A 20,314-nucleotide genomic window follows, 5' to 3' on the forward strand; every position below is an offset into this window, starting at 1 on the left:
CAGTCTCATCAACACTATTTTCCAGTCCCTTTAATATTGAATCTAGTCCTGGATTGATGGTGGATACAGTTTCATTTTCTAAGTATTTAAATGGCTATTTGTCAGAATAATTTAATAAAATTAATATATCTAGTACCTCAACTACACGGAGATTAAATCTACAAAGATCTAAGTAACTCAAGACTATTGTAGGTGTAACTTCAAACCATGTGTTTTCTATGAATGAATTTATTTACCTTTAAATTTATATACCTTTAAAATAACTAGTTTTTAAAGATAAAAATGGAAACAGAAAAATCATGGTAACTGTGTTCAAACAGATCCCTATTCTGTTATAAAGAAAACTGAAGCTCTCTAGATGACACCTAGTGAATATTTTAATGAGGGGAAAAAATCTCAAGTTGGGCGATGAGACTCAAAATAACTAAAGCAGCAGCATCTTAAAAAAACAAAATAAAACCAACCATACCACTTTGAATTACAAACTCAGGCACACAGCTTAGTACACCAACCAGGACCAGTGTGAAATTCCCCCACATATATTTCATCAGTCTCAAAGACGTAAAAGGCACACAACCAATGTAATTCTTTAATTGCATTTTAAGGCTTTCCCCCTTAAGAATTAACTTTCACTGTGGTTCAAATTATTTTCTCTAAGCCCTCCTTGTTGTATAGATCCTTTGAACACCTGCCTTTATATTTCTACATCTAGACTAAAATGAATAGAATTAGGGTCTAATCATAATGGTTTTAACTGGTGACAAGAAGGAAGAAGCCTATAGTTAAATATCCCAGAAATTTATTTAATGTTTGCTTGATACATTTATATAGAAAGGTTGGGGCCATTTGCTTTGGGTACCCCTGATAAATTACACAGAGGCACTGAACTACAAACAGGTGTCAATCTAGGGACATCAGAAATGGAAAACCCAATTTTGACTGTTCTTAGCTTAGAGATCTGTCTCTAGTGAAATTGGGTCACTCCCTTAAAAAATGCTCAATGTGATGGAGCTACTGTGTGAAAACAGCCGGCATTTTAGGACATTTCACGTTTTGGTCTGTTAGAACATTTAAATACTTGGAAATAAAAAATATTCAGCTGTGAAGTTTTCAATACTGGAAAACTTTTAAGTCTAGGTTTTATAGCCAGGAAGGGCTGTTTTGTGATCCTTAAATTGGACTTTGTTTCCCAAAAGTTAATCTTCAGCTTTGGCTTCCATTTCTTCTGCATCATCATCTCCATCCACTTCTGCATTTTCTCTCTCAAGCCTCTCCAGCTGCCTTGCAAGCTCGGTTTCATCTGTATCTGTGACCACTTTGGGCTGTGGAAGCAGAGGCATAATTTCAAAATGAAGTAGTCAAATAGTACACAAAATTGAATTTCAATACTATCACTGCCTCATATTAACTCTTAAAGACACTTTTCTTAACAACCCTGATGCCATATCTATTCATTTCTGAGTGCTGACACATCACTAATAAATTCCATTAGCTCAATAATGGAAGAAACTTATGAGTATAAAACAGTACAGAAAAAAGAAATATGTGTGTATTAAAACAAAGTACTATTTTCTGTTATTTTTACAAGCTAAAACTGAAAATATATGAAAATAATCTCAGTGGCTATATCTTTCAAACCCAAAAGACGTCCTATAAAAATGCACCTTCTAGGTTCAAAATAAATTTACTGTTCTGTTGCAGAGAAGACTTATTATCGTGTGTGTATATATATAATGTGTTAAATATTTTTGTATATACATAAGAAAATTAGGTTTTATTCCTGTTGAGATGAGGGAAATAAAGGCAATTATCTTATTTCTAATTCTGAGATCAAATTTCAGTGTTTCACATTAAGTTCTGACAATAATCAACCACTAATTTTCATCATCTATTTTTTTCCCTTGGCTGGGTGGGTGACAACAGGACACCTAACAACACCGGTGACCATAGTTCTCAATAAATATCCCATGATAGTTATTTACTTATAAAAAGCCCTTTTAGTAATCCTCTGAGTCAATAATTATTTTATGCTTAGCAGAGTTGTAATCGTAAATGTACTCATTTTTTAAAGATTTTAGAATGCAAGTTATTTAGAAGTTTTAAATTTATTAAAACCTTTAAGAACAAGGCAAAATCACTCTTACTCTTACCTCCATTTGAACATTGAAGACACCCCTCTTTTCCTCAATCTTTTCTTTTATAACAGCCATAGCCTGATTGAGGACAGAGAGGCCTTCTGTCCTCTCCAGGGTAGTTGTAGTCATTACATACCGAGGAGGAGCTATGAGATTAATCTAAGGAAGAAGATAAAAATTCACCTGTGAGTATATCTATAGAACACACAACTATCAGGGTGTTCGAGAATTGTTTTACTAATCTGCTGCCTTAACAAATCTTAATTCTCAAAACTTAACTACCAATTTTATAGTTAGCAATTTGGGGTAGCCTGTTAAGGTAGCAAAAGCTGATACAGTGATCTAATTAAATCTGCAATACTGAATACAAAAAATGATGATTTCTGGTGTCTTTGGAGGTTAAACTAACTATAGCCATTGCCAGCAAAATGGATAATTTGTCTCTAAAACAAACAGAAATTCTAATTTGGTTCCAAACTAAATAGAAGAAATTCTTCTAAGAGATTCTAAATAACAACAATTCAGTTAATTTTATTGCTAACAAAAGATTCAGAGCAAACCTCCTAAAAATTGCGTGTGAATGAGAATATGTTGCCCGTTTCAAGATTCTATGAGCATTATGGGTACAACTTAAAAAAAAAGTTTTTATTGATTTTAGAGAGAGAAAAGAGGGAGAGAATCATCAATCGACTGCTGCCTCCTGTACACCCACTACTGGGGATCGAGCTTTCAAACCTGGGCATGTGCCCTGACAGGGAATTGAACCAATGACTTCTTGGTGCATGGGACGATGCTCAACCAACTGAGCCACTTCAGCCAGGGCATAATGTTTTATTGTAAAGGAGCCCTCTGCACTAAATACCAATAGGAATCTCTATCCACTGTGACAGTAACAGTAGCTACAACAAAAAGCCTATACACAATTAATCGTAAATACCCCCTGGAACTATCACCAAGAATCACTTTTCACAACACTTGTTATGAAACATGATCATAAAAAATCTGATTTGGCTTAGGTCAGTGGTTGGCAAACCTTGGCTCGCGAGCCACATGTGGCTCTTTGGCCCCTTGAGTGTGGCTCTTCCACAAAATACCACGTGCGGGCGCACACGTACAGTGCGATTGAAACTTCGTGGTCCATGCACAGAGCTGGTTTTCAGCCTGGGCGAAACAAGTATACAAGACGAGTGTGGATGGGAGAGGTGGAAGGGGTCAACCTCAGCAAACGTACCTCAATCAGACTGAGGACGTTTTTAGCAAAGACCAGCTTAGGAGTACCCTAATTAAGTTAATAACAATATACCTACCTATATAGTTTAAGTTTAAAAAATTTGGCTCTCAAAAGAAATTTCAATCGTTGTCCTGTTGATATTTGGCTCTGTTGACTAATGACTTTGCCAACCACTGGCCTAGGTGGATATTTCAGCAGGGAGGGAGAAAACTGACTGCTCACCTTGATGGGCATGGTTTCTGTAGAACAATTCAAACCTGCTCGCAGGGCTTCTTTTACGGCATCGATGCCTTCATAACCATAACAAGCCACTTCAATATCTAAAATTATAAAATTCAAAAGCTTATACCAAAACAATGAAAAAAATATTTAGAGGCATAAAAGAAATCAGAGATGTGAAGATATATAAGTATTCAAACACCTGTGAAAGCTTTCATCATCCTTTCAATTAGAAACCAATCCCAGCTACTAATTTTCATAATTAAAACTATCTGAAATTATATCCTCTCATTCACATCAAGCTCTTGAATGATGAAACTATAAGACAGGCACATTTAACAAACACCTTCAATTCTGGCTATGCCTGGGTTAAAAATCACAATTCCAACTTTTCTGTACCTCAGTTTCTTATTTGTAGAATAGAGAGAAGTGTTTTAATACTGAATGAAACAATAATTGCAAATTGTTAAGAACAGTTTAGAAATTGTATATACTTTGACTCAGCAATTCTACTTTTAGGAATCTGCCTTACAGAACGCTTACAGGAATGGGTAAGTGTATATGTGTAAGAATGTTAAACTTATAGTGTTTTGTCTAATAAAAAAATTGGCACAACCTAAATGTTCTTTAAGAGGGGACTGGTTACGTTAACCACTCTATAGACTATTACCTAGCCATGGAAAAGAATGAAAAAGATTCCTATGCTCTACATGGAAGGGCAACCATGATACACCAAGTGGGAAAAATTAGTTGGAGAAAACTTTGCATGGTATGACCTCATCTTTGTAATAACAAAAGTAAGTCCTATCTGAATGTAAACAGCATATATTCCTATACAGCATATGAGTACAGGAAAAATGAAAGAATATATTCCAAACTATTAACAGTGGTAATCCAGAGACGTTGGAAGATATTTGTACTGTTAGACTATTTTAAAGACTATTTTAAAGTATACACTAAAATAAAATAACCACCCCCTTAAAAAAAGTGGGGGTGGGGGGGGGTAACTTGTGTAATATATACCTTCAGCAAAATATTTAAGTTCTTAAATTTTCATATGAAAAACACATTTAGAAAAATTTATAGATGTTGATATAGTAACATATTCTTTGGAAGGCTCATTGACAACTTTTTGATACATGATAAACCTTTTAACATCATTTAAAAAATCATTTACCTGCTCGAATTTTGACAGCCTGTGGGGTCAAACGCCTATTAATATTGTTAATGAGTACTTCCCGTTCATCTTCATTCAAATCTAAACTATCCAAAATAGATGGGTCTCTGATTAAAAAAACAAAACAAAAAAACCAACAAAAGGTCAAGGTTACTTTACTGATACTTGCAATACCAAACAATACCGCAGAATAATGTGTAAGAGCATAGACTTTAGTGTTAGAATTAGAGTTCAAATCTTAGCTTTGCTGTTTGATAACTATGTTTCTTTGGCCTTTCCATACATCAGTTTCCAAATGTGTAAAATGAGGACAAAAACAGTGCACCTCACTGGATTGTGGTATTAAAGGAAACAATGCAGCATTTAGCAATACGTGAAAAATAGAAAACATCCAATTGATCATTATTAAAGGAAAAATTGTAGAGATCAGGCTAAAGCAAGCAATTTAAAATGTCTCCCTGGTATCCCACTATACTTAAGCACTTCTGTGTAATTAGCATTCCCTGCTTCAAAAAGCTTACAATCTAACTGGAAAAGAAAACATGGAAACATTTAAAAAAATAAAACTATACCCCTAGGAATTATTTCCAGTAAGTGGGTCAGCAAGGGTCTTCATGGATAAAGTAGAATTTTTCCTGACCTTCCTAAGTTCCACAAGACAGGAACCAGGATCTTAAGTTAATAATATGGTTGCTGAACAAATGACAAATGAAAAAAATAAAACAACTAAAAGAATGATAGGATTCGAATAAGCAAAGGCAGAACTATTTTAAGAAAGGTATATTAAAAAAGAAATGGCATGAGCAAGCACAAGGCTTAAAAAGCATAGGTTAAGGAATGAAAGGCAAAGGAATTTGGGTGGAGGAAACTTTCATTCAACTAATACTGCCTACAGAGCAAAAAAAGACAAAGCAACAGAAAATGGACAAATGAGATAAACAGATGTTTCATAGAAGAAACATAAATGGTCAATAAACATGAAAAAGTGTTAAGTTCACCAACAACCAAGAGAATGCAAATCATGACAAGATATTATTGTACATCCATCAGTTTGGCAAAAGGAAAAAAAAAATTTGAGACACACACCAAATGTTGGTGAGGATAAAGAGAAACAGGGATGCTCATACAATCGCTAGAGGGAATATAAATAAAGAACCAATTTAGAGAGTATTTTGGCAAAAATAAGTAAATTTAAAGATGCAAACAATTCTATTCCTATCCTAGGTATGTATCTTAGAATACCCAAACGTGTACACACAGAGACATACATCAGTATTCATCACAGCCACTAAGGCTGCCAGAAGGAACACAGCCCCGTCAACACCTTGGTTTTAACACATTGTTTTGAAAAAAAAAAGGCGGGGGGGAGAGAGGAGTGGGTTTACCTAAGTATCTCTTAATAGAAGAACAGACAAAACATTCTCATAATAAAATACTACAGAGAAATTAAAATGAAAGGAAGTGAAGGGATCAGACATAGAACATGACTGGTGGGGGTGGGCAAAGGGAGGGAAATGGGGCATCTATAATAGTGTCAATAATAAAAATAAAGTTAAAAAAAAAGCCCTTTTATGGTACAAAGTAGGAAGAATGTTTCCAATGGCTACAGAAGAAATCAGTTATGGCTGTGGTAGGCAGATTAACAGTCCCCGAAAAATATCCATGTCTTAATCCCCAAAACATAAGGATATGTTATCTTACATAATAAAAGAGACTTGACAGATGTGATTACTAGTATATTAAGAATTTTGAGATACAGAGATTATTCTGAATGATATGAATGGGCCCAATGTAATCACAAAGTTCCATATAAGAGGGAGGTGACGTGACAATGAAAGAGAAAAAGAGAGAGATGTTGATTGGTTGATTTTGGAAACGGTGTGGAAATGAATTTTCCCCTAAGGCTGCCAGAAGGAACACAGCCCTGTCAACACCATGGTTTTAACACAGTGAGAGACCCACTTCAGAATTCTGACCTCCATAAATTTAAGAAAATAAATCTGTATTGTTTTGAAAAGAAATTAACTTGAAGCAGGCATACATCTATCAATTTGGAGAAATCCTGTTCAAAAGCAGCCTTATGAGTAAAAATTCAAGGTACAGAAAGATAAAGTGATAGAATAAAATTTAAAAATGTACTTTCTGAATAAATTTTAAAGTATCTAATTTCAGATAGTGGTTACCACTGATGAGTGAGAGGAATGGATTGGGAAGGGTAAACCATTATTCCCAATTATCTCAGACATTTTATTTTTTTAAATATGAAGCACATGTGGCAAAGAATTAGTATTACTTAAATCTAAGTAGTCACTACATGACTGATGACACAAGAAAAGACTGTTAAGGGGAAGGGAATAATATATGCCACAGGTGAGCAGTAATGGAGAGAACGCTGGAGATGGAAGCTAAAGAGGTAAGCTGGGGCCAGATGATGACAGCAAGCCAAGTTAAGAAATGTAATGACTGAGGAATGCAGGACTGAAGCCAGCAAGGACAAAAATATAAAGCAGTGCTTTAATGGTAATAGCATAAACTCTGGATAGAGCCAGAATGCTTGGGTTTAAATCCTGGCTCTACCATATGCTGTGTGAACTTGGACAAACTACTGACTCTCTGCTTCCATTTCCTCATCAATAAGATAAGGATTAAGAGAACTTATACCATAAATTATTGTGTGAATTATATACATATTAGCGATTATAATTATTACTATTCTCACCTCCCCAACAACATGATATGGAAAAAAAGTCACATGTGGGGGTAAACCGGAAAGGATTTAGAGAACCAATGAGTCAGCTTGCCACAGGCTCTAACAGTCCCAGGCCCCGCACAGCCATTCTGAGGGCTGAGAGAACCACTGCCTCTTGGCAGCACAAAGGTTAGGAAAGTAACCTCAGCTTGTGGAGCATTAACATTTAGGAAAGAGTGGGAAATGCAGATTTTGACAGAACTGGAGTCTGGCTGTTAAAAGGAGAGGACACAGTGCTTGCTCAGGAGAAAGTAGACAGAATCTGTTTTTTTTTTTAGTGTAAATGGGAGAAGTCAGAACATATTTTTATGCTGCTGGAGCAAAAACAATTAAGGGAAAGACTGAGGACAAGAGACGGAATAACAGATGGGAAAAGGTCCCTGAGCAGTAGCTGGGCATCGGTGGTAAGATTAGTTTGAGAGCAGGAAGGATAGGAATTCCAGTGTGACAGGAGCTCAGGAAGGAGTAATGACAGGTGGGATGAAGATAAGTTTGCTGAGGTAGTGTAAAGAAACAGAGGAGAAGCTGTGCAATGGCTTCTATTTTCTTTATAAAATAGGTAGGAGTGCACCAGGTGAGAGTGAGGGAAGGAGGAAGGAGTGGGTATCTGAGGAAGCTCTACAATAGCCACTCGAAGAATGCGAGGAAGAACTACCCAGGAGCAGAGAACGTGGGGCAGCAGTGTAGGCCCAGCTGAGGTTGACACCATGAACATGCAGGGACCAACCGGCAAGACTGCTGCAGGTTTTTCCTGTCAGCACCTAGTGGTCTACAGTGCAGAGAAGGCAGGAGCATTGATTCAAGACTGGATGTAACAAGAAGGAAAAACAGGGCAAAAGCTCATGATTATTGGCAAGAAAGTTCTTGAAATGATGGACCATGGTGTAGCTATGTTGAATAAGAAAGAGAAGGCAAGGCGTGAAAAGACAGAGAGAAAAAAAAGGTTTGGAATCAGAGCCTGGCATAAGAATTAAGAGGACACAGACTAGGACTATGTGGGAGCTGGAAAGACAGGGGCTGTGGAAAAATACAGAACGTGTGAATTAAAGGTTCTAGAGGCAGAGCAAACCCTGGTGATAGTAGATACAGAGTGAAGCCACATGGAAGACTGGCTAAAGTCGCATGGGCTGAAGGTCTAAGGAGTTGTGAGGAAAGAAAACAAGAGGTTTTAGTTTTAGATGAGACATCTACATTGGCCCTGAAGTTACCTAGGACAATAAAAAAACAAGAGAAGGAAATAGGTAAGGGAGTAGCATGGGATGAAAGCATATGGTTTATGAAACTATATAACTAATATAAGAAATTCTAAGTCCTGGCCTGGTAGCTCAGTTGGTTAGAGTGTCATCCCAATATGCCAAGGTTGTAGGTTCGATCCTCAGTCAGAGCATTCACAAAAAGCAACCAATGAATGCTTAAGTAAGTGGAACAACAAATCGATGTTTCTCTCTCAAATGGATAAAAAAAGAAATTACATAGGCTTGGCTATACAGGATTGGCTCATATGATGGGCCTTTTATACTGAAACATTTTAATGTAAATTTCTACTATTACATGTCAAGCTCTCAACTTGCATGCTAGACCCAGCAGCTGTGATATGAAGGTAGGAGGAGAGTCAAAAAGATGTTCTTACGAGACTGCATGCTTAAATGCATCATAGGCTCCATATCCGGGTCTCTTGTACTTGTCATCAAAGACCCAAGCAGTCCTCTGGAACAGGCTTTCCAGCTGCTCATCCTTGGTGTACTCTAACACCTCAGCAACATGACGAAGAATGCTGTAAACCTAGAAACAAAATGAAGGGCTCAACAATTCAAAGAGTAAGAGATCTATTAAAAAAATAGGTATTTTTATACTTTACTAGATAGCATATAAAAACAAACCTTTGGTTAATGTGACTACAATAATTGCTTAACAACAAAGGATCGCCATACAACAAATTCTTTTCCATAGAGAAATATTTGCTTTCCCATAATAATAAACTCAACTGGGTATAACAAGTAGAAATAGAATTTAGCACCGTTAACACTCAGATTACATCTTGACTCTGAGAAATTAACCTCTCTGAGTTTGTTTCCTCCTCTGGAAAAGGAGATAGTATCTCTTCTTTTTACTGCACAGAGCTCTTACATAGATCAAACAAATACAAATGCAATACTATAAATGAAAAACATTATGTTTCTTAGATTCACAAACATTTTACAAACCCTTGCTCATTCTTAACATAGAACAGTTGTCTCTGTGACCCTTATTCCAGAATAGGGACCAAAGTCAACTACATGTTATGACAAGCCAAATAAAAAGAGATCACCCATAGTTAATTTATTCCTAAAGTAGCTTAAAAACATTCAGTACTGTTTTGAGAATATTAGATCATACTTTGGGATAGTAACACCATGAGATAAAAACACTGCAGTCATACTCTTTTGAAATTAAATCTTATATCATTTTTCTATGTAACACACAACTGGAAATGAAAATATAGTTACAGAAAATGTAGGTTTTGTTTTTTTGCCAGGAAATGACCTGCTGATTATTAAGCACAAATAGTGGATTACTTTGACTAAAAAAATCTACTTACAGTTTTAGATTTGGTGAATTTATCTTCACATTTGATTGCTTCTTCTGGAGAAACTCTTCTTTTTGACAAATCAATGTAACCTGCATGAAAAAAATTGAAAATGATTATCTCTGTCCAGGTGCCAGCATACCACAACCAGTTGTTTGGTTGGTATACTACACTTACTCCCCACTAAAATCCTGATAAATTTTGTTTTCAGAAATGCATTTAGATTATCATGTAATTGTATATTCTCTATTACCTCATTGGAAGGAACCAATAATTTTCAATGATCAAATTAAAGCTAGTCAAAAGATTTTCTATTTGTCTATTCTGTATGCTTCCCTCCCACTCCCCCTATACAATCTGGCATTAGTACTTTGATCATACTGGAGGGGTTCTGAAATTCCAGGTTGTCTCGGACTGTACGTTGCAAGGCCTCAGCTTGTCATACTGGTTCTTTTTAAATGAACTCTCTTCAAGTTTTACTATCTTCAAGAGCCTCCTGCCATCTTTAATCTGTTAGTCCATCCAGTTAATTTTTTAAATATTACACTTTTGATTTGTAGGATTTGTTTAGTTTTTTTGTGTGAGGGTTTCTAATTTCTCTAAAGACTGCATTTTCTTCATCACAAGCATATTTTCCTAATATCCTTGAGCAGTTATAATATCTGCTTTAAAATCCTTATCTGCTAATTCCAACATAAGGGTTATTTTTAGGTCAGTCTCCACTGATTGCTTTCTCTTCTATATGGGTCATATTTTCCTGTTTGGCAACTTTGGACTGTATCCTAAATATTGTGAATGTGACAGACTCTGAATTCCTTTATGTTCCCCTTAAGAATACTGATTTTGTTTTAGTAGGCAGTTAATTTGTTTGTATTCAGAACTGTAAGCTGTCTCCCCAGGTGGAAAGCAATTGACATCTGTTTAGAGTATGCCCTATTAGATTGCTTGCAATCCACCCTGTAGTTCAGAGGTCAGCCAGGATTTGAGCAGAACTTACATATAAATTTAGGGGTTCTCCCTGTATCTCTCCTTTCTCTGATCTCTATAACTATTTCCCATCTGCCGTGGTTTTCCAGAACTGTCACTTCTGGCTCTCAAGCCATTAAGACTGTAGGTTTCCACTAGAATTTTAGCGGTCCTGCTTGACGCTATCTGTGATGCGTTCAGACAAAAAGCTGCAAAACTTATCCAGTGCAATTCCTTTCTTCCTTCAGTTCCAGTCTGCTTTTGTTACCATTGTCTTTAGGTAGTTGTTTTTAATATTTATTCAGGGTTTATAGCTGTTATTTTTACCGGTTTGTCCAATAGGAACTAATCTTTCAGTATCCTTAATGGATCCCCTCCATAGGATCATCTGCGCGTTGCTTTTTTTTGTTTTTGTTTATCTTACCTTGGTCACCTTTCCATATCAGAAGTGTCATGATTTATTTCACTATGATTTTTATTATTTCCTGTTTTTAATGAATACTGTACAAGCAATGCAGCTATGGAAATTATTTTTACATGTCTATTGTATATGAAAATAAAATATATTTCTGATTGCAGGTGGGAATTTGATTCCTTCTTGTTATATTTTATATAATAAAAACAAAATACAAGATAAGACACCATTCTAGGTCATTCTGGGGCAGTGCTATGAAGACTTACTAAAGTTTAAGGAATATAACAGTCCCCTGTTATCCACAGGAGATATATTTCAAGACCCCCAGTGGATGCCTGAAATTGCAAATATCAAACCATATATATATATTTATATATACTATTTCCCCCCTATACATATATAGCTTCTTATTTAAAACCCTTTGAGTACCAACCAATATCCTAGGAACTATGCTAAAATTGCCAAGGCATTCTGAGTTAAGGTTTTTAAATTTTTTTTCCCACATAAAGAGTGAACTACTAGCATCTAATAGTGACACTGCAGGAGGAGCGCGATAGCACTCCCGGCACTTTTGGCGAAGGACAGGAGGAGCGCAATCGCGCTCCCCGGCACTCTAGGGGTTAAAGGATGCGTTTAATGGCTTTTCTTTGGCACATCCAAAGAAAGTTATACATATTTTGGGCCCATTATTAAGTAAAATAATGGTTACTTCAATACAAGCACTGCAATACCTTGACAGGCAATCTGATAACTGAGATGGCTACTAAGTAATTAATGGCCAGGTAGTGTACACAGCATGAACACGCTGGACAAAGGGGTGATTCATACCTGGGCAGGATGGCTCGAGATTTCACCAGACTATTTAGAATGGTGTGCAATTTAAAACTTATAAACTGTTTATGTACCATGGTCCAAAAAAGTTAAATGGAAAATTCCTCTGGGAATAAAATTCAAGTTATTTGACCCATAAAAATGAGCCTTGGGATGTACTAATTAAACCACTAACTTAAGAGATCTTGCTTAGATGGTTAACTGGCATCCTTCTCTAACAACTTTGTATGTAAAAGAATTTATAAAAGGAGGTATTTTGTTTTTTTACTGCAGTAGGCAATTTACAAAAAAATATATTTTATAATAAACCATTTTAAATCTGAAAGTTATACAGAGTGGGGCAAATGTAGGGGTAGTTGTTTGTATGGAAAATAATACAATAGTTAATACAAGTATAAATTCTGTTGCATAGTCACAACCATAAACCTACTTTTACCCCACCCTGTATTTTAGATATTCTTTTCACTTACCTTTTTCTTTGTCCACTCTAATGACAACCACACATTCATTCCTGCCAATTCGGATGAGTTTGTTTATAGAACGAATACGCCTTCTGGACAACTCACTAAGAAGAATCATGCCTTCAATATTGTTATATTCCAGAAGGCTGACGTAAGCCCCCATTTCAGCAATGGACCTTACATTCACCATCACTACATCTTCCACTTCAGGAAATTTGTGTTGATAAAATCTACAACTCAGACCCGGCATTCTGCAATTTAAACAAAAGAATCAAGTAAGTGCTCAGTTAAGGTCAAAATAAAGAAATGTGAGTCAATTTTCCACATTTTGCCAATGCAAGAAGTTGTTAGTCTCCTCCCTTCTTTAAACTTCTTAAATGGTATCAGAAAACAGATGATGTCTAAGAACCAAGCTTTAATTTTTATGCTGCTCCACATTTTTGTAAGGCTTGGGTGATTCTCTGCCATCAGTTTCAGAGGATTCATAAAAATTAATGACCATCTATAAAGTACTCTGAGATCTAAGGATAAAGGTACCTCAAGAGTTAAATACTATTTTACTACCACCACTTCAAGAAAAGCAAATGATGGGAAGCATCAATAAACCTACCAGCAAATTCTAAACCTATTCGTTCTCCAAATCTGCTAAGACTGTATGCACTACATAAAAAGAGAAGTATCTTCTTAAACCCTAACCATATGTCAAATTATATACCCTATAATTCATTATAGCCAAAATCACAATATCACGTCAGAAAAAAATTAGGTTTATTAATCACAAAATATATTACATTTAACTAACATGTACCCTCCTATCCAAATTTTTTCCTCTTAACACAATGAATTTAATTCACAATTACCATAATTTCCAGTTTCTAATTTTTTCATCACTCCCAAATATTCTTCTCTTTTGTTGAATAGGTATACCCAACCTTGAGAATAGCTTTATAGACCTTCATTACTATACAATTCAAGTTTCTCTTAACCTCCAAGTATTTAAAGCTATTCTCTTTGATCCACCCAACCTACTTTCAGCACCATTCCTTTTATGACCCATAAGCCTGAAATCATACCATGAGTAGAAATATATTTTTAAACAGAAGCTCTCAAACTAATCAGTTGATGATTTTTCATTATTTTTCTGCTAACCTTAACCAGTTTACTCTTGTGAAAGCTCAGAAGACAGGCAATAATAGGACCTAAATGCCTATGAAAAATTTACTAACATAGTTTTTCTTCTTTTCTTTCTTTCTAAAATATACTTTTATTTATGTCAGAGAGGAAGGGAGAGAGAGAGAGAGAAACACCAATGATGAAAGAGAATCATTGATTGGTTGCCTCCTGTATGCCTCCCATTGGGAATCGAGTCTGCAACCTCAGCATGTGCCCTTGACTGGAATCGAACTCAGGACCCTTCAGTCCCCAGCCTGATGCTCTATCCATTGAGCCAAACCGGCTAGGGCTGTTTTTCTTATTAATTGGGAAATAAGGCTTCCATTACTTGATCTTAAAGACAGGGCATTCACATCCAGCTCACAGGCCACCAAGAGTTCTGCTGCAGTGCTAACTGCACCCACATGTACCTTCCCATTTACATACATCTTCCCACTACCTACATGGTCCTATGTGATCTGGCCGCTGCCTATCTCCCTGAGGTACCACTTTCTCTTCATTTTATAGATGAAGAAACTGAAGCACAGGTTAAGCAACTTGTTCTGTCATATACTACTAACGAGTGATAGTGTCAGAATTTGAACCTATGACACCAAAACAGCTGAGCTGGTCATTTTATTTTTAACCAGGGCTCTTTTTTTTTTTTTTTTTTTTTTGGCGCGGGGTAGCGGCGATAACAACAGGACTGTTGTCAAATAAAATTTGAGAGCGAAAAAAGTTTTAACCTGGGTATCAAAATAAAATGTCATGAAGATCTGTGAAATAGTTTTAAGAACTTTAACATGTGCTGACCACATTTACTTATCAAGTTTCTTCAAATAGTAAAGCTGGTAATTTTGGGAAAGCAAGGCTTTTGATGGTTAAAGAACAAAGGCAATAGTGTAAAAGAATCCTGAAGAAAGATATAAATTCCACAGCTTTAGGAGGTTCAAGTCTCTGCAATATATAGTGTAAATAAAGGAATACTGCTAATGATATGTCATTCACAGTAAAAAAAAAAAAAGGTTGGGGGGTGGGGTGGGGTGGTGGTGTGTGTCATTGTGTACTCCTGAGGCGCCCCAACTCAAGGCATCCTTACTTTAAGTATATTGAAGAGGCTATATAGTCACTCGGCCCACTTTTCTTCATGAGATTCCAGGTAAGGACAAAAAGAATGCATTTCACAGAGAACCTGCATACCGGTTGGCAGATTTTGAACATATCTCCTTATTACACTAACTTCAAATAAGTCCTCAAGTCAGGCAAGTAGCACAGTGAACTTTGGGAACAGTTGTAGATGTGGGTGTCAATCCTTGTTATCTTACTAGCTGCGGTTGCTTGGAAAATGTATTCCCACTGAACTGTAGTTTCTAGTCTGGGCCATGTACCTCACAGATTTGTGGGGAGTTATCAAGTGAGATAAAATACATTTGAAAGTGTAATGTGCTATCCTATATTATAAAACCCTAATATGCAAATCCACGGAACAGCAGAATGAGGCGTCACTATGATGCGCACTGACCATCAGGGGGCAGACGCTCAGTGCAAGAGCTGCCCCCTGGTGGTCAGTGCGCTCCCCCTCCGCTGCAGGCGGGCAGTAAGCAGGGCGAGGGCACAGGCCAGGCTGAGGGACACCCCTCCACCCCCAGTGCATGAAATTTCGTGCACCAGGCCTCTAGTACAAATATAAGACACTAAAGGCAAAGAACATATTATTTCCATTTTGTAGTACCTACTATGTACAAGCACAAGCTAAAACCAACTCTTAGGTCCTCAAACTACAGCCCGCCGGCCCGCCAGGTGTTTTTGCCACTGCTGTGTGCATAGGAATTTGTTCATTGTTTTTTTTTAAACTATAGTCCGGCCCTCCAACGGTCTGAGGGACAGTGAACTGGTCCCCTGTTTAAAAAGTTTGAGGACCCCTGCTTAGGGGGTCCTAAGGCTTAGGACATTAAATAGAGTGTCTTTAACCCACAGAACCTCAGTATGTCACAGGACTACAATACCATATGTGTTCTTTGTGAAAGAGCATCCATCGTTCAGAATATACTAACAGCTAATTTCAAATACTCTGCACTGCCAGGAATTTTGCCAGGTCAAAGGGTAGGAAGGGCTTCTTTCTTAAACTATGCCTACGGGAGGCCCACACTCCTTACCGAGGTGACGTGTGTTGCGTGTTAGAAGCAACGCTTGTGTCATTTTAATTAGGCTCGAGTGTTACAGGAGAGCAAGCTTCTGAATGGCCTCCCTGCAGTTGAAAAAGGAAGCACCAGATCTACACACATGGCTGTGCCTCTCTGAGATCTTTTGGCATCAGACGAACTGGCAGGACATTTCAGCGGAAGTAATTCCCAAACTGTTCAAAGACACGGCGTCCAAGTTTCCCCCCGTAAATAACAACTTCAATCAGGAGAAAAACTAAGATTTCTCTGTTACACCTACCCCCTCAGGAAACACCGTGTCTTGTTTAATGAAAATTAAAGTACCTTACGTTTGGGGAATAATAAAAAGGGACCTCTCAGGCTGAATACGCATCTAACCCTAATGCTCCCTTATTTTACATTTTCCTTTCTATTTAACTGTAAGACCACAGCGTCTAATTCCATAATTCTGTTCCCATCGGTGCCGAAATACGGCAAACCGACAGGAAGCTTGTTGTAGTTTCGAGGGATTCATTCTACAGAAATGTTCATCTCGAGCTTTGAGGCAGCACGAGCTGCAATTTCTAAAAATAAACCATCGAATGAATAACCGTCTCATGGACCTTTTAGAACCCAGCTCTTGTCAACCCTGTGACCCACCCCACCGGGCCCTCGAGGTGTCCAGCCCGGTTCCCACCGAGAGGTGGTATTTCCTGGGACCGAAAGGAGAAAAACAAAAAGGTCGGAATTCTCCAGCCCGGAAAGAGCCGAGTGCTCGCCGTCCTGGGGCTGGGGTGTCGCTGCGTCCTCCCGAGGCGCCCCACCTCAAGGCACCCTCACTTTAAGGGCACCGAACCCACTCTCCTCCGCGAGGTTCCTGCGCTCCCAGAGGCGCCTCGGGAACACGGGAAGACCGAGCGGAGCCGGCGGCGGCGCCCAGACACTTCCCGCGCCCGGACAGGACGCGCTAGCCCGGGCCTACCCTCCCTCCCTCGACCACCCAGGCACTGGCCACAACCAGAGTGAGGTCGTGGAGAAACCGACCCAGGGCGCCAGTCACCTGAGATATGCGTGTGAAGCCTATTGTGGGCTCCGGGGCCGCGCTCCGTAAGTGTAGAGATCAGACTCGCTCCGCCTCAGCAGCCGCCGCCGATCCCCTCAGCGTGCGCCTCGCTCAGTCCCACCGCGCATGCGGCACCACCTCGCAGCGCGCAAGCGCCAACAGAATCGAGGCCCCTCTTCCTCACTGACCATAGAGTCCAGGTCCTCCGGGAACAGGGACGAACGGAGATCACAGGAGGACCTGAAAATTACGCTTTCTCATAGTTCTAATTTTCGATAAGTAGACTTCAAGGCGCAGGGAAGAGGTAGGACTCCGGTTCCTTGTCCCTAATAAATAAACCCTTTCTTAAGGCTTCCGGTCAGTCATGAGGTGGCGCTGTGACCACCGATGACAAGCGGAAAAGGAGTGTACTCTTCTCTCCTGTTCTTTCGCTTCAAGCTTGGAAAGCCCAGCACAGCCGCCCAGGCACTGGAGCGGGAGGGGCTGGAAAGCGAGCCGGAAGTGAGGGGCAATCTCGCGGTGCGCGCGACTCCACATCCGGGCCTTGTCTTCTTCACGTCCTTCCGCCCCCACCACGCCACCCCGGGTGCCAACAGGAAGCGGAAGTGAAGAATGCGAATCCCGACGGTCTCCTAGCAACGCGAGGGGGTGGTCAAGTGACACAACCACCTGACTGCGGTAGAAGAAGACGCTGTGGGTGGGTCTGTGGCAACCACGACTGCCCGACCGGGAACCGAAGCCGAACAATCATCGTCAGAATGTCGGGCAAAGATCGAATTGAAATCTTTCCCTCGCGAATGTAAGTAAAAGAATGACCGTCATTAGGTTCAGGACCGCCTGGCGGGATTCTCGTTTCCTCCGCAGCGAGGTTCTTGATTTTCTGGGCGGATCCTGAGCTCTCCCGGTCTTTCTTCGTGAGTGCAGGGCGAGGCTCCCTGCCGGCCCCCTCACACATTCCTCCGGGTGAACCTGGCTGGGCAGAGCGATCCCTGCCCATAGGAACAGGCGCCCGGCCTGCTGGCTTTTGTGAAGGTCCGCTAACCCCATTCATTAATCGAGCCATTCATTCCACCCTCCCTATCGAACCTGCACTTGATTACGTAACTGTGAATCGATGCTCGGTTTAGCGGGGAGGTGGGCAAGCTAACGAGGGTTGATAAATGGATTGAGAAGGGAGGTTTACTGCTGTGGGAAGCATATAGAAGACACTTATATGCCAAATTGGGTGTTGAATTGAAATGCCCCAGCATGGACGCCAGATCGTATCCCCTTAGTCATTTTCCAGGATCCCATGAAATGTCACCTGCGCTGGGAAGGTGGCCCCGAGTTTCTGAGGCACTCCTCTTGCCCAATAACCATTGCAACTTGTTCAGACTTATGTTAATAATACCCATCACATTGTAAAGTGGACAGTAATTGTTTGCATAACGTTCCCACTGGACCCTGTGCTCTCGAGTATTAGTCTAGTAGAGGCCCGGTGCACGACATTCGTGCACTGGTGGGGGGTGAGGGGGAGGTCCTCTCAGCCCAGCCTGTGCTGTGGCAGAGGCGGAAGAGGCTCCCTCCACCTCCGCTGTGCTCGCCCGCCTTCAGCCCAGTTTGCGGCCGAGCGGAGCTCCCCCTGTGGGAGCGCACTGACCACCAGGGGGCAGCTCCTGCGCTGAGCGTCTGCCCTCTGGTGGTCAGTGCATGTCATAGCAACCAGTCATTCAGTAATTTCGTTATTTGCATATTACCCTTTTATCATAGTATATAGACAGTCCGCAAAAAATGTTCCTCAAATGAACCCATGCCTTGGAATTTGCTGAGTTGGGGGCAGCCTTTCTCTTTTGGTCTGATGTTTTTGGCAAGAGAAATAGCATATGGCCCTAAGTGGCCAGTCTGTAAAGAAAATGTTGAGGTTTTCTCATATGTACCTAACAATGTGTGGAAAGAAAAGACTGTTCTTATTTGCCCTCTTCTCCTTTTCCTTTTCCTCCTTTTCTTTTTTCAGTGAGGAGCAGAAAGTCAGTTTTGGCTTTGACATTTAGATCTTTTTTTTCTTTCTTTTTTTTTTTTTTTTTTATTGTGGTCCTATCTTTTTGGAAGTATTCTGTTGCTTTTCTTCATCCTGACCTTTTTCTCCTAAATAAAAGCTATTTTCAAACCCCAAACCTAGATTCCTGTCTCTGCTTGGGTGGCTACAGCTCTTAATGAAATGAAGGAATTATTGGCTTTTTGTTTATTTTTTTACTTTCACCTACTGGCTTTCTAGTAGCTGTTTGGAATCAAGTGAGTTGTGGGGAAGAGGGCCAAACTCTAGCATAGCTTCCAGCAGCCTACGGTTATGTTTCCTAAATGACAGCAGCCCCTATTAAAATGTCTGCCTGAGAAAGCTCAGAGCCACCAGAAGAATTTACTGTTTAATCTAGCCAACACCTGCTGGTAATCCCTGACCTCCCTTTTTTAGGGCATTTCCTGGAAAGGGCTTACAATGATGAATCCTTCATTTTCCCATTGAGATGTATAGGGTGTCCCAAAAAATGTATACACATTTTAACAACTGATAACTCAATTTTGAAAATGAAATGTATTTTAATAAACACTGCCTTTATAATTGTTCGAAGTATATGGGTACATTTTGTTGGGACACCCTGTATATGTCTCTCCCTATAAATTAGAAGAGTCTTTCTCAAAGACCTGAAAATCATTTCTTTGAAATGTAATCAGGAAGGATAAGGCTTCTGTCTGTGAGGATGGAATCCTAACTTCCATAATTGCCAGCTAGCAGACACAGGTGGCCCAATCGCATTTCCACTGACTGGCCTTTTGTAATTTTTCACTTCTCTGATTCTGCTTGAATCCCCTCTCCCTTCGTTCCCTCATTCTTCTTTTAAAATGCAGGCACCTCTGCACACCTCAGCTCCTTCCCCTCTTGTCAGTGGTTACTGAGTAAAATCAGTTTTCACTGCTTCAATTAATGTTTGACAGTGTTAATATTAGTAGTCAGAATGTTAACATTTTTGGGGGTCTTAATTTAAGACTAAGAGGTGAAAATAAGCTTTATTCAGCTTAGAGAAGAAGAATGATAGGTTTGTGAAGGTGGAAATTGCTATTTTAGAGCATCCAGCTTGCTGTTTAAGGGGAAAATCAGGTGCAGGAAGTAACAGCTTCTCTAAATATTTTCCCCAAGGCTTAGCATAGGTACTTTGTCATGTAGTCAGATGTC

General features: G+C 39.3%; 2 protein-coding genes across 5 annotated transcripts in view; one reads left to right on the forward strand and one right to left on the reverse strand.

The window, feature by feature from the left end:
• Positions 1 to 10: 10 nt before the first annotated feature.
• On the reverse strand, positions 11 to 17,541 carry EIF2S1 (eukaryotic translation initiation factor 2 subunit alpha). Of its 2 annotated transcripts, none has more exons than XM_081088145.1 (8): positions 17,104 to 17,541; positions 12,760 to 13,001; positions 10,090 to 10,169; positions 9,142 to 9,293; positions 4,763 to 4,869; positions 3,589 to 3,686; positions 2,151 to 2,294; positions 11 to 1,322 (listed from the first exon to the last, which is right to left on the reverse strand). In XM_081088145.1, exons 2-8 carry the CDS (start codon positions 12,998 to 13,000, stop codon positions 1,197 to 1,199), a joined length of 948 nt encoding a protein of 315 aa, XP_080944271.1. In that variant the 5' UTR covers position 13,001; positions 17,104 to 17,541; the 3' UTR covers positions 11 to 1,196. The 2 variants fall into 2 exon arrangements, with proteins under 2 accessions (XP_080944271.1, XP_080944272.1); XM_081088146.1 differs by having other exon boundaries at positions 22 to 1,322; positions 4,763 to 4,848.
• Positions 17,314 to 20,314, forward strand: part of ATP6V1D (ATPase H+ transporting V1 subunit D) — a 31,500-nt gene continuing 28,499 nt past the window's right edge. For 2 of the 3 annotated variants that reach the window (XR_013995799.1, XM_081088162.1), the window contains exon 1: positions 17,314 to 17,905. Coding sequence is in view for 2 of the 3 variants with exons in the window: in XM_081088162.1 (XP_080944288.1) it covers positions 17,865 to 17,905 (41 nt within the window). In the remaining variant the exon portion in view is untranslated. The remainder of the gene's footprint in view (positions 17,906 to 20,314) is intronic. The other variant, XM_081088163.1, reaches the window with a different exon arrangement.

The sequence above is a fragment of the Myotis nattereri genome (assembly GCF_964212035.1).
Source record: "Myotis nattereri genome assembly, chromosome: 1".
Classification (NCBI taxonomy): domain Eukaryota; kingdom Metazoa; phylum Chordata; class Mammalia; order Chiroptera; family Vespertilionidae; genus Myotis; species Myotis nattereri.

Excerpts from the sequence above, each read along its gene's own strand:
- EIF2S1 (XM_081088145.1), bottom strand. The coding sequence starts at position 13,000 with ATGCCGGGTCTGAGTTGTAGATTTTATCAACACAAATTTCCTGAAGTG. Across the intron at positions 10,170-12,759 it reads TAGAGTGGACAAAGAAAAAG|GTTACATTGATTTGTCAAAA; the intron begins GTAAGTGAAAAG and ends TTTTTCATGCAG. Across the intron at positions 4,870-9,141 it reads GCATTTAAGCATGCAGTCTC|AGACCCATCTATTTTGGATA; the intron begins GTAAGAACATCT and ends TTTTTTAATCAG.